Source organism: Oratosquilla oratoria, chromosome 26, assembly GCF_046742065.1.
Source record: "Oratosquilla oratoria isolate Oo_2021 chromosome 26, ASM4674206v1, whole genome shotgun sequence".
Classification (NCBI taxonomy): domain Eukaryota; kingdom Metazoa; phylum Arthropoda; class Malacostraca; order Stomatopoda; family Squillidae; genus Oratosquilla; species Oratosquilla oratoria.
In genome coordinates, this window is record NC_134802.1 from 54,546,678 (window position 1) to 54,560,240 (window position 13,563).

A 13,563-nucleotide genomic window follows, 5' to 3' on the forward strand; every position below is an offset into this window, starting at 1 on the left:
TCTGGACCTTCAGCTTTGGAATGTTTTAATTTCTTTATGGTCTCTCCCTGTTTTGCCATACAGAAGACAGTGATGGTGCAGTGGTATCATTCTCAACCTCAAATTTAGCAATCTGAGCTCATGTCCCACCCAGGGCTGAAAACTTCATTATCACTGTACTGCAAGCCAGCACTCCAACTCTTGTAGACAGAGTTGAGGGCATGTGTGTATGTGTACGGTCACAGTATTACCCATAGATTGGGTCATGTATGAGCTCTGAGCTCTCACCTGGGAGGGTAATAGCTGTCAATCGCATATCCAGCATGTGGTCCAAGACCATAATAAATCACACTCTACTTTGCCCTACTCCACCCATACCCAGATAACAATGCAGCAGCTCATCATTGAATAACTATTAGACCAGTCTGGTGGTTGACAGTTACTCAGGAGCCGTGAGACTCCTGCAAGAGTCTTGGGCCAATGTATTGACTTGTATTCATTTTGATGTGTCATGACATTTTTATCATTGATGGATCTATTGAGCATTTCTTTGTATTTTCTTTTCCTTTGGTATCTGCACAAAAACTCTACTCCTTTTCTTTTAGATTTAATTCTAAATTAGCCATGAATGTGTACCAAATGTATAGTTTCATATATCTAAAAAATATATAAAATTTTCAGAATATTTTCAGCATAAATTTGGATTATCAGAAAACAAAAAACAAAACATAAACAATAAAACAAAAAAATTTAATAATTATATTTTTAATGGTATTGACAATAGCAACAATTACATTGTCAAGTCTGACTGAGACAAGTAACAGCATCACAGTACTGTTTAAATACTGTGTACACACTGCATGCCATGACTTTCATGGCAAACTGTGTCATGGACAAACACACCTGACACTGTGGCATACTTCATTCAGTGTTCAAAAAATACCAATCAAATTTTACACAAAACAAAGCTCCTGGAGTGCTTGTAAATCATGACAATTACACCTGTTGATGCTAACTTTAGGTAAAAAAAGTCTGGTATTATACTAAAATCACAATATGGGTATGTACAAAGTAAACACTACAAAGTGCAAACAAGAAACTGTTTAACAAGTTCCAGTTGCTCCATTAAAATATGAATAAATACATCCATTAATGACACTATACAACAAAATGACTTACAACAATGCAAACGTAGTGCACATTGTGACCTGGCACTTCACTGTTGCTCTTTTACAATGGGATGAGAGGAACTTGTATAGTGCAGGGGATGGATGGCATTCTGGTTACTGGTTTGCAGCTAGGCATTACATTTGTTTTATACAAGAATTTCTATGTAAAAATAGGTCATCATGTCTCCATTTACATTTTCATGAGAAAATCGGTTTCATTTTGAAAGAAATGAAATGCAGCACCAAAGTTCTGCTGAAGATGGTAATATGTAGCCAAAGCATTTCCATGAATACCATCCAAAGAAAAGGATGCCCAATGATGATACAAACACCATCTTGTTTCAGAACCAAGACCTCACAGCCTTAAATCAACCTGTTGTCAAGATGTTTACAATATAGTGCATGTGACTAAACCTCCCTACTATTAATATAATGACAACATAAATTTCTCCATGAAACAATATACCCATTTGCATCCAATGAATGCCCTAACTAATATCTGAAATCCAGCCAACACTGGTGATATGATATAGGAATGTTTTTAATTTGATAATATATTAGATTTATGATAATAATCCCACCATCTACCTATACTAATAAATGTGCCTTGTAAAAACAAAGCACAGTTAGACCCCATGCAAATAATTCAGATCTATTTGATTGATAATAGGCTCATTGCTGAAGCTGTGACATACAGTCTAGAAGGTGTGAGCATTGCGGCAAACCCCACAGCCAAGAGCAAACTCTTCGCCTGTAGGTGGATGTTGTATATGTAGTGGGCACTCCTCCCCATCCAGCTGTTGTGCTCGTGGACCTGGGGAAACAAATTTACATCTACAACTTGAAACAGTTTGTGCAGAAATACTTTATTAGAGAGAACACTCAGGTCATCATATTAAAACAACAGGACAGGACTTGCAGTAATGTATTTAAATTGGACACATTTAGATTTATGAAGGAATTGGACAATAACTGGTTTACCAATAAAGTGGTCAATGAATGGAATAGACTTAGTAACCATGTAGTGAGCACTGAAACTATCAGTTGTTGAAAAGGTTAGGCAATTTTATGGATGGTGATGATAGGTGGTAATGGACACAGAACTGCCAAGTGTGGGCCTTATGGTCTCTTTCAGTCTCCTTCATTCTTATTATCAAGTCTTGATCTCTTTAACATGGTGTTCCCTACAATGAAATATATCTGTCTATCATGAATCAGAATAAAATTTGTAGAGGAACCAATGATGGGTATCTGCTAGTGGTGGTCCTGCAAGATGAATGGGTGAAAGAATCATTGCTCTGCTGCCCATTTTCAAAAACTGTCAACCCCATTACCTCCATCTGTAGGAGGTAATGGGGCTGGAACTAAGTCTTTAAGCTGGGCTCAACCTATCAAGATCAACTGTACTTTCTCCATCTTTTCACTGTGGGGTTGACTCTAGGTCTCTGGACCAGGCCCAAAGTCTATCTTCGACTGTATTTCCTCCATTTTTCACACAAGAAGAGTTGACAATGTGACTGTTCCCCTTCTCCTACTACTTTCAGCCGGAGAGAAAGAGACAGTCCCACATTAACACAACAAATTGTGGTCCAAAGATTCTACCCAGAGTGATATATGGGAAGGCCCATAGATTGTTACCAGCCACTATGAAGTTGCGGGTTTCCAACTGGTGAAAGTGAAACTAGAGGCAACAATTATCATCATTATGCAGTTTATGCAGTACTATGATGGAAACAGCCTTGTATCTTTTGACCACACAATATGTCACCCATGAACCTGTCTCAATAAAGTTGGAATATGTGGTTAGCCATTATAGGAACTACTGTAACTATGCAAAATAGTGTTGCTTTATGGCTGCAAACATCCATTATCAGATACATTGCAAGATACTTTTGCAAACTACTGAACATCTATTTGCTGGAACTGTTCTTATCTTGCATATGCAAGGGGGGACGGAGAGGGGGGGGTTGCCGATTAAATGAAGCGGCCTTGCTGTGGATGTGCTGTGTCTTGCGACACTGCTTCTGACCCAGGGCGGTGGGCAGGGTGCAGGGATGACCCGTCATCCAGGAGGTGCTCAGATGAGAGGGAGGGTGGGAGGGGTGTGGAGTGTATTTAGGGATGAAATGGGTGGGAGTGTTTTTATGCCTTTCCCTTTTTTGGCTACCTCCCTTGGAAGGGGAAAAAAGCCTTGGTATATGTATGTTCTTATCTGCTTCTGTATGGGGTAGTGACTGCCTAAATTTTATAGTCAATATTCTAGTGACTTTAATGACATCCCCTCAGACCAGAGCCATGTAGCATTCTTTTATGAAGAATAAAATCTACTCAAGAAAGAATGCTGATGATGATATTCAACCTCTACTATCCCTCCATTATGCTTAATCTATGTGAAGGTGCTGTGCCTTGTTGCATTGCTTCTGACCTCAGCAGTGGGCAGGGTTCAAGCAGTCAAGATAGGGGGGACAATAAACATGTGCTGGATGGGTGAATGGTGGATGTGTGCCTTAGCTAGTTCATCCCCTTATAAGAGAGAGAGGGCCATTTTTTATACGTAAGGGAATGGCTCATTAAATTCCATGCTACAAGGCCCTCTGTAAGGGGCCCCATCCTAGCCTCCTGATAGGCAGAAGTTCACAACATTAAACGGAATCATTGTCAATCACTTCTCTTCATCTAAGATGAGAGGGAGGAAAATGTGGTGGATGGGACTGGAATGGGTAGGAGTGGGTGCTTGCCTTTTGACTTGGCTACCTCCCTTGTAAGGGGGAAAAAGCCCTTGGTATAAAGAGAGATAAACAGATTATCAATCACATATGTATGTATCCCTACTTTCTGTTATCCTCCTTCAATCTCTCCTTTATCACCTATGCAACTACAGTAAACCCTCGATAAAACTGATCTCGATATGCCGGATATCAGATATAATGGACAAAAAAATCTGGCTGGAGAAACTCTCGCTATAACGGATAAAAATCGGTTATAGGGAGGGATCATTGGTTATATCGGATCTTTGGATATAATGACAGACCCCTATCCCCATATCATCCATTATATCGAGGATTTACTGTAATTTCTAATCCTCCTAATTTCTAATACCAGACAAGCTTCAGGATACAATGGATCAGTCCAGTATTTCCATTGGATATAACTGATCTTCGGATATATCGACAGACCCGTCCCCATATCGTCCATTATATCGAGGGTTTACTGTACATTAGTGTGATATTGTCCCCAAGGTTAAAATGCTGATTATTGCTGACAAAATACTAAAAGCTCTTACCTGCTGGGCAATGTGGAAGTTCACTGCTTGGGATATTAGTAACTCTCTGAAAATCATCATGACACGCATTGCAAAAATGGGTTGTCCCAAAGCAGAAGAAAACAGCCACTGAGCAGCAGTAGCGGCACTTGTACTCAAGGAAGTCTGTTCCGTGTTTGGCGCACATCTGGGCACGGGAAACATCTGAACATGCTCCACACACTAACTCCCTAGGATCATATTCATCTCCTAGACCAGCTTCAACATCACAACGGGCTTCTCCTCCATAGTATGACTGAAAAAAAGAAGAATAAAATAAGTAAGTTGTCCCTGATGCAATCACCACACAGAAGACATTTGTCACCTTATCCTACATTGTCCTACTCTGACCATAACCAGATAATATAATTTCTCTTCTATGAGTGACCTGTGGTCTAATTCAGTGGGTGTTTCTGGCTATCTGGGAGCCATGGGTCTTCTGGAAGATAGACCTAGGCTAATGGACATCTTAGTTATTTACAGTAAATAGCTATCCAAGATTTTCTTTGGGAGCACCATCAAATTTATTTGCACTTGATTGTCACCTATTGTATCTTATATTTGATGCAATCACTAAAAGAAACATGCTTACCTTATTGCACTTGAAGCAAACATAATATGCATATCTGTCCATTGCAAATGCAACTGAATCCTCATAATACCTAGCCCCAGGTGTAACAATTGCTTCGGCACGGTGCAAACCTTCATATTCTAATCTCATAAGTGCCTTCCTTCTAACATCTTCATATAAAACATTAACTGGTGCCATCAAGTCATCAAGGAACCAATGCCTCATTCGAACCTGTTGTGTTGATGGTAAGATTAATATCAGAAATATAACTGAAGACCTCTGTCAAAATATTCATAAATACAGTGCTTTTATCTGTAATACAAGTCCTAAAAATTGGACAATAATATTTGATAATGTTGTAATATAAAAAAATACTTTGATTACAAACCTTACAAATTGGACATAAGGAAAAGGTGAATGTAATACGAGGGCCTGGCCAACGGCGTTTTAATACTGACCGGCAACAGTGAGAATGAAATACGTGGCCACACTCAAGCTGTAATTAAAGAAAAACATAAATTAGCAATTAGCAGGGTAGCATGGGTGATGGGAAAAAGATAAGAAAGAAAGCAATCAATCAATCTGTTGCCCCTGGTCTCTTTTGCAGAAGATTCGGGATTGTTAGTACAGTGCAGGGCATTGTAGTATGAGGTGTTCTGTATCCTCTGTGTATTGGTTGTTATTGTTCCCTAGACTGTCTGGCCGAGTAGTCCTGTCTCCCAGATGTACACCACGGCTGGAATGGGGCTTTCCCACAAATCCTTTAAAGAGTGCATATTGTGTTGTTAATATGCATGACTGTGTATAATGCAGTCTTCCATAATGTGTTGTATAGTATGGGGTGAAGTGTCTTGCTGATTATTGCAAATCATGCTGTGGAAGCATAGTCAATGGTGGTTCTTATGAATTGCTTGTTGATAGTCATTAGAGTTTCTGTTGTTCAAAGTCAGTGCTTGCGATGGAGGTACATCAGTTTGCTTTGATGTTGATGTGTAAGCTGAAAGTCTTATGAGTATCAGCTGTGAAGCCTAGAATTTTAGGGTTCTTTTCCAATGGAAGGATTTAGCCATTTAATCTTATTATTTTTTTTCCATGGTTGTCTGGTGTGAGGAACACTATTGCCGACTTCTAGGGTTAAGCTTTCATTCTGTTATTTTTAAGCCACTGGTCCAGTTTGTTGAAGTAGGCTTGGGTGTTTTTTACTGCTGTTTTGTATTTACTGTGCTGAGTTATTATTGTCAGGTCATCTGTATATGAGAGAAAATTGGTGTTTAATTCTGGTTTTGGAGTTGGGAGATCACTACTGAAGAGACTGAAGAAGAATGGTGAAAATATTATACTCCGAGCGACTCCAAAGTATAGCTTTTATATTCCTGAGATTTGGTCAAAAGGAAAGCAATAAAGTAAAAATTTAGTTCCAAATCATTACAACCAGACTAATTTTGTGGGTTTTAAGTTTTTCTTGCCAAAAATAATATAAATATTAATTTGTTGTTTAGTCTTGAAATAAGGATAATTGTATTATGCAATTCTGACTTTATTTCCACTCCAAACAACTAAAAAAGCAGTCAAAAACTTGCAAGAAATGGAAAGTAAATTCTTCCAAGGCTTAACAATGACAGTGTTCATCAACATCAGGAAACTTACTTGAAGGGCTGGTGCAGATGACAATGCTTCAGAGAAACAAATCATGCACATGTCATCAGCATCCTGTTTGAGCTGAGGGTCATTGGAGCAACCATGCAGGCATGGGAGGCATATTGACTCCCCCCTAATGCCTCCACACAAGTGACCACAGTCCAGGTTGCGGGTACATGCCTCACGACCATACACCTGTGACATGAATCTTAAGTTTTATTCATCTGTTCCTTTACAAACAAAACTGCACCAAATACATTATAAATGAATACTCCTAATCTATCAGCTTAAGAAATTAAAATACAACAAAATTAGCATTCATACACTAAACTAGAATAGAGAAGCAAGAAAAATGTGGTTGAAGCCTTGAGAAATATGCGAGATACTCTGATGTTCTAAAGAAGTGTAAATGAGGTGGTTTAAAACTATATAATGTGAATGATATATAGTATATCAGGTATTCACTATTTCACTCAAATATCCTTTCAAACTCTGCCACTAATTGCTACAGTTTATCCTCAGACTCAGCCACAAGTGTAATATCATCTGCAAACAACAACTGGCTCACCTCCCATTTCCCTCCACTCTCACTCACCAACTCCAAATCCCTTCCCAGGGCTGTTGTGTTCACCTCCTTCTCTATTTCATCCACATACATGTTGATTAACCATGGTGACATTACACAACCTTAATTCAACACCACCTTCACTTAAAACTGCACTTGGTCTATTCACTACCCTCACACAAGGTCTATTACTCGCATAAAAATTTATACATACATACATATACCAAAGGCTTATTCCCTCTTACAAGGGAGGTAGTCAAAAAAACAAAGACATAAATACCACTCCACCCATTACATCCCCAACATACTCCACTCCCATCCTTCCCTCTTATCTTGGCTCCTCCTGGATGATGGGTCATCCCTGCATCTCGCCCATTGCCCTGGGGTAGTGTTGGAAGACAGTGCATCCCCAGCAAGGCCGCTTCATTAAAACGGTGACCCCTCCTCTCCGTCCCCTCATGCAGAAAAACTTATGACTGCATTAAATAGACTTCCCTCTATCCTGTAGATCTACAATACATTCCATAATACCTCTGTGTCAACAATGTCACTGCCTCCTCCATATCCATGAGGTCCTAATAACATTCCATTGTCAAACAATTCTCACATATCAATCTTACTACAAAAAAATGTATCTGTGCACACTTTTCCTCTCCTAAACCCAACTACTGCTCAATTAGTTCCTCTGTTCCCCTCCTCATCTTTTCAGTTATCAGCCTCACATCAATCTTACTGACAGCACTTAACAAAGATCCCTAGAAAACTACTTAACAGACAGAACAACAAACTTAATAGACAAAAAGCTTTAGTGCTCCCAAACTGCATAATAATGTATTACAATATACTTCACCTGACAGTCATTATCTTGGCAAACAGGGGTGGGTGAAAGGAGGGAGGTGATGGCAGGTGCACCACAGAAGCGACACGTGGATGCCCCATGTGACCCTCTTGTACGTTCACCCTCCCCACGCAGCTCCAGCATTGCCTTAAGTGTAGTCGAGTCAGCTAATGCCAGCAACCAGAAAAGTTTGGTGCGCCCACACCCTTCATGCAGGTCAACCTGTAAAACAACCAAGTCTTCGTATTATTTTCCAAAGTCTACATTTCATCAATTTGTAACCTCAGGGTCTCCATTATAGGGACTTTGCACCACCCAGAGAGTTGATGATAGCCAGTGGCTGGACTCATAAATCTTCAAGTCAAGGTCTTGGGACAAACCTACCAGTTTTCAGTGACACCCTTTTACATTGTACATGGTGCAGTGAAGAGGATGTATAAGATCCATACTGATTAATACACCAGGACTGGTCACCTTAGTCATTAGTGGGGATTGTTACTTGACGTTACTGGTGTATTCAGTAAGCATGGCTACCCAAAAACTAAGAAGTCCTGGGTTTGAGTCCTGGGCAGTGCCAGTTCTCAAATACACATCCTTACATCTTCCACATGATAATCATTTAATAATTAATATTGTAAACAAGGCCACTGGGAATCAAAGAAAATAGGATCCAGTTATGTAGAAGTAGAACTCAACCAAAACTTGCCTTTATGGCTTCTTGTTCTTCTCTGAAGACAGTGCGATGGTGATGTCTAGTGCGTCGATGCAAGTGGAGGATCCGGTCACATTCACCACACAGGTTACCACAATTATTACATAGGATCATGGCAAGTGTTTCACTATCATCATGATTTTCACAAGTTGGCTGAAAAAAATGGTCATATTTAAACTAAAATTGCCAACTAAGATTTAACAATATAATATCTATATACCAAGGGCTTTTCCTCCCTTATATGGGAGGTAGCCAAGTCAAAAGGCAAGTACCCACTCCCACCCATTCCACTCCCATCCACCACCACTCTTCCCTTTCATATCAGCTCCTCATGGATGATGGGTAATCCCTGTATCCCACCCGCTGCCCTGACCTGTCATCCAGGAGGAGTCAAGATAAGAGGGATGAATGGGAGTGGAGTATGTGGGGATGGAGTGGGTAGGAGTGGATTTTAAGCCTATGTTTTTGGCTACCTCCCTTGTAAGGGGAAAAAGTCATTGGTCTACATATGTATTATCACTAAAATGATCATCATAACATTTGATATCTATGTACCATCACTTGGCTAACTCCCTTATAATGGGGAAGAAGCCCTTGATTTATAGGTTGATAGATTATTACTGCAATGATACAAATGATTAAAAACATCACTGACTGGAAACCTGCAGTCCCACAATAACAAGTGACAGTGGGTCCTGTCATAAATTTCCCTTGGAAGACATGCTGGACTTGTATGTGTTATATTAGTGTGGGTTTGTTTCTTTCATTGGCTGGTAGGAAGTGGAGGCAAAGGAGGAGGAAGAGGAAGAGGAGGAGGAGGAGGAGGAGGAAGGCAAGGAGGGGAGCAGTTATCAGGTGTTGACTCTCATTATGTGAAAAGGTGGTGATATAGTTAAAATAATACTTATTTCTCACCCGAGGTTGTGGATTATGTGAATCTGTGGCAGACCTCCAATGTTGGGAAGACAAGGCATCTACATGATCCTGATGCAGGACACACAGAGATGCCAATGACAGCCACAGTGTTGGTGTTGCTAGGCAAGACGCTGCACAGTCTCGATCTGTCTCCTTGAGTCGTGTTAGGTTGACAATATTCTCGGCAATGGCTCCTTTACCGACACTAGCCCATGCTTCTGACAATTTTCCCTTCAAAAGAAAATATTACATTTACAACAGCCATTCAAAATGGTGACTTACATCAAGTGTTATGAGAAAAGTACATGAGATGTCACTTCTATGTGAAGAAAATTGCACATAAGAGACTACAAATATCACTCAAAAGAAAGTCTGGGTTGACAACAAGTAAATTAAAATTTGACTGAGGTCTATCAGATATCCTACCATGAACAAAGGACATCATGGATAAAATATTTAATACAGTTAAGGTTTAGATTACATGTACTTGGAAAAAGTGGCCCTTTTATGTGATCCTCAGGAGAGGAGATAAATAGTATGTGATACAGCATATACAACTAATGCAAAATCATAAGAAAAATTAATAAAGGTAGTTATGATTAGTTACCAAAGTCATATCTCTGATGAAGCTGATAATCATTTCAGCAAGTTTATGAGTTGAGGAGCCCCTGAGCCACCACCTGGGGGAGTCAGAGGAGGGACGGGGCAAGGCACTGGCCAGATTGACGGAGGTCACCCCAGCTTTGCCAGACATTCCCACACCTTTACTGTTCTCACCACCCTTGACCTTGATCTGGACGGCCAAAGCTTTGGATATGATGGCAAGGAACACGTCAAGAATGCCGAGCCTGGAACACACACAAGAATTTTAAATCCATGGACATAATTCTATATCACTGCATAGTCTCTACAGTCTTTGAGGACTTTGAACAAAATTAAAGACTGATGCTAGCCAGATAAGAATGTAGTATGACTGAGGTTGGTGCAGTTGTGTGACTCATGGAATAGTTTTGGAGAAGCTTTTGTTAAGCAGTAGACTCAAAATAGCTGACTGATTGATCACCAGTCAAAGGGATTAGTATATATATATATATATATATATATATATATATATATATATATATATATATATATATATATATATATATATATATATATATATATAAAATAATAATAATAATAATAATTAATAATAATAATAATATCATACTTGTGCATATCAAAGAAGTCTTCATCCCTAGATGGTGCATGAATTATAGAATAATCATGTGCTGGTAGTGAAGACACTCCAAGTGTGTGAGCAAGTGACTGTGGTGGTACATCTGGAAGGATACGCCGAAAGAGAGCCACAATCTGAAAGGAAAATATTGAAAGAAAATATTTAGTAACATCTGAAAACAGAGGTATTCTGGTATAATTGTACACTTGAAATTTTATTTCCACTAGCTTCAACCCCCTCTCCTCCTGATGGAGATGAGAGGGTTGACAAATTTTAACAATAGGCAGATCCACTGTCTATCTTGCAGGACCACCCCAAACAGGTACCCATCACTGGTCCTTCATCATTAGAAATCCCATCAATCTAATTTACATACATATCTCATCATTATCATCACCCTGATTATAATGTATACTTACTGAGAACTCAATTTCAAAACTATGTACAAACAGAATTCCAATTTCAAGTGATTGCTTTCAATAAACTACAAAATATTATAGCAAATTTACAAATTCTTATTATCTTTTTCTAGTTTATTTCTCTATTGAAATGATCAGTATTAAGAAAAAATATAACAGAAAGAAACGATCCTAACCTGCCGCTGAACTCTGGCAGATCCAGTGTGCAGGAGTGAAAGTAAGTCACGCAACAAATGCTCTTGTTGTGCTATGTGAGCACGTCCCACGTGAGAACCACTCAAGGCAAGGACCATGGAAAGCATTTCAAAGCAGTAAGTGTCTGGTGGGTTCTGTTGCCCTTCTTCAGGAGTGCCTGGAGTACCAAGTCCGCCGCAGTTGAGACCACCTTCCCATTCCTCACGTGCTCTAACAGCCTCCTTGCGTATGGCTTGCACTATATGAGAACATACCTGTGCCAAAAGGCATTCATGTATTAGTTTGCTCATTGGGATAGATACACAAAGGGCAGCAACCAAACTGGCAGGTAAACCATATGAGGAATGACTAAAAGCACTGGGTCTGCCAACTTTGAAAGATCAAAGAGAAAGAGGTGGTATGATCATTGGTAATATTTGTAAACAGGTTGTAAATTCCCATGAAATATCATTATCATGATATATTGTGACCATTCCTAAATCATAAATGATTTGTGACATTTTGAATTAATTATGTGTTGTGACTTTGCCTTTTCACGTCCACTAAGGACCTTTCCTAATTAATTGCCTTATCATCATTCCTGTTATGCTTTGTTACCTTTTCTTATTATTTGTTTTGTGACCTTTCCTAACTACATATTACTATTCTTCTATTCATGCTTACTTTGTTCAACAACTTGTTTATCTGTATCCCCGCCCTGTAGCTGGGAATTATGCAAAAGTGCTTGGGAATATCATGTTTCCTTTCCCTAAGTGGTAACCAGCATATGACACAGATATGACAGTGTCGAGTTGCACAGCATTCCCTATACATTCTAGAGAGCTATAGTAATACATAACTATACTGAACACAGTGGGGGTTATGTTGCACATGCAGACATTGATGCATATGTTCACAATCCCTCCATTTCATCACCAGAATCCACTGCTACTTAGTAAAGAAACACCGAAAATTACTAGAAAAATGGCTGCATATAAACTCCCAGTACTGTACATATTAAGGAATTATAAGAGATGAAATCAGCTTACCTGCTTCTGAAGGTGTGTGAGTTTTGATCGTGAAAACAAGATGCCAACCATGTGCTCCCTCAAATCATTATTCCTGTCCTGGTCTTCACTAGACTCAAGTAATCTAGCTGCTCTTTCTCCCTCACTACCATCAGAAGCATCCATACTACATATCAGTCGCCCAAACACCTTCAATACAGAAATTCAATAAATAGTCTTAAGAATTGTGATAACCAGTTAAATTCAGAAATATCTTTTATCAATCTGAACTGGTACATCTGAGACTGATAGATTATACAGGATTTAAAACAAAACAACTTTAAAATTTATACATATATATGTTAATGCTTTATCAATATTTTTTATACAAAGAAGTAACGTACATGCTGATAACAGTAATTTCCGATACTTTACCTGTCCTGTTATAAGCCTGAAAACTTTGAGGGTTTCTTGTTCACAGGCTCGATGCTGAATGGTAATAGGAGAATGTTGACGCAGAAGCCTGGAATTATTTTCAGCTCTGTCTTCCCCTAATATACGCACCTGTCGTACTCTCACGCTTTGGTCTGGGCCTCGTAATTCAACCACAATGGTTGATATAGTTTCACCTGCAATGCAGGTATTATGAGACTGTCTTCATTCACATTCACAGTTCTATACTCTATTTCTTATAAACTGTATATAAATGGTTCAGTGCTGTATCACTGGAGTATGGGACAAGAATACTGCCACTGTGATCCCATGTGTGTCATAAATGGCATGGAACAAGAAGACTAGAGATACCCTCTTCTACTATTTTTCTCATGTAAAGAGTGAGCATGCTGTCTCTTGCTGCAATGCTTCTGACCCATGCAGTGGGCAGAGGACAGAGATGACTTTTCACCCATCAAGAACTAAGATAAGAGGAAGACAGATGTGAGTGAGACAGGTGGGGGTGAATGCATACCTTGACTGGCCGCCACTGTTATATGGGGGAAAAGCCAAATGGTATACAGATAGAGAGTACAGTCAGGGCAAAAAATATATGCTGTAACT

The 13,563-nt window shown here is 39.3% G+C and overlaps 1 protein-coding gene across 8 annotated transcripts in view; it reads right to left on the reverse strand.

Annotated features, from left to right (window-relative positions):
* Window positions 1-728: 728 nt before the first annotated feature.
* The window catches only part of hiw (MYC binding protein highwire), a 154,775-nt gene continuing 141,940 nt past the window's right edge, over window positions 729-13,563 (reverse strand). For 7 of the 8 annotated variants that reach the window (XM_076209842.1, XM_076209839.1, XM_076209843.1 and 4 more), the window contains 13 exons: window positions 12,943-13,136; window positions 12,550-12,717; window positions 11,503-11,775; window positions 10,899-11,041; window positions 10,296-10,536; window positions 9,689-9,919; window positions 8,768-8,926; window positions 8,074-8,283; window positions 6,668-6,853; window positions 5,409-5,516; window positions 5,042-5,251; window positions 4,432-4,705; window positions 729-1,962 (listed from right to left, as the gene is read on the reverse strand). In XM_076209842.1, the coding sequence (XP_076065957.1) occupies window positions 1,847-1,962; window positions 4,432-4,705; window positions 5,042-5,251; window positions 5,409-5,516; window positions 6,668-6,853; window positions 8,074-8,283; window positions 8,768-8,926; window positions 9,689-9,919; window positions 10,296-10,536; window positions 10,899-11,041; window positions 11,503-11,775; window positions 12,550-12,717; window positions 12,943-13,136 (2,513 nt within the window). In that variant the 3' untranslated portion in view covers window positions 729-1,846. Of the gene's footprint in view, window positions 1,963-4,431; window positions 4,706-5,041; window positions 5,252-5,408; window positions 5,517-6,667; window positions 6,854-8,073; window positions 8,284-8,767; window positions 8,927-9,688; window positions 9,920-10,295; window positions 10,537-10,898; window positions 11,042-11,502; window positions 11,776-12,549; window positions 12,718-12,942; window positions 13,137-13,159; window positions 13,422-13,563 lie in introns of those variants that run through there. The other variant, XM_076209844.1, reaches the window with a different exon arrangement.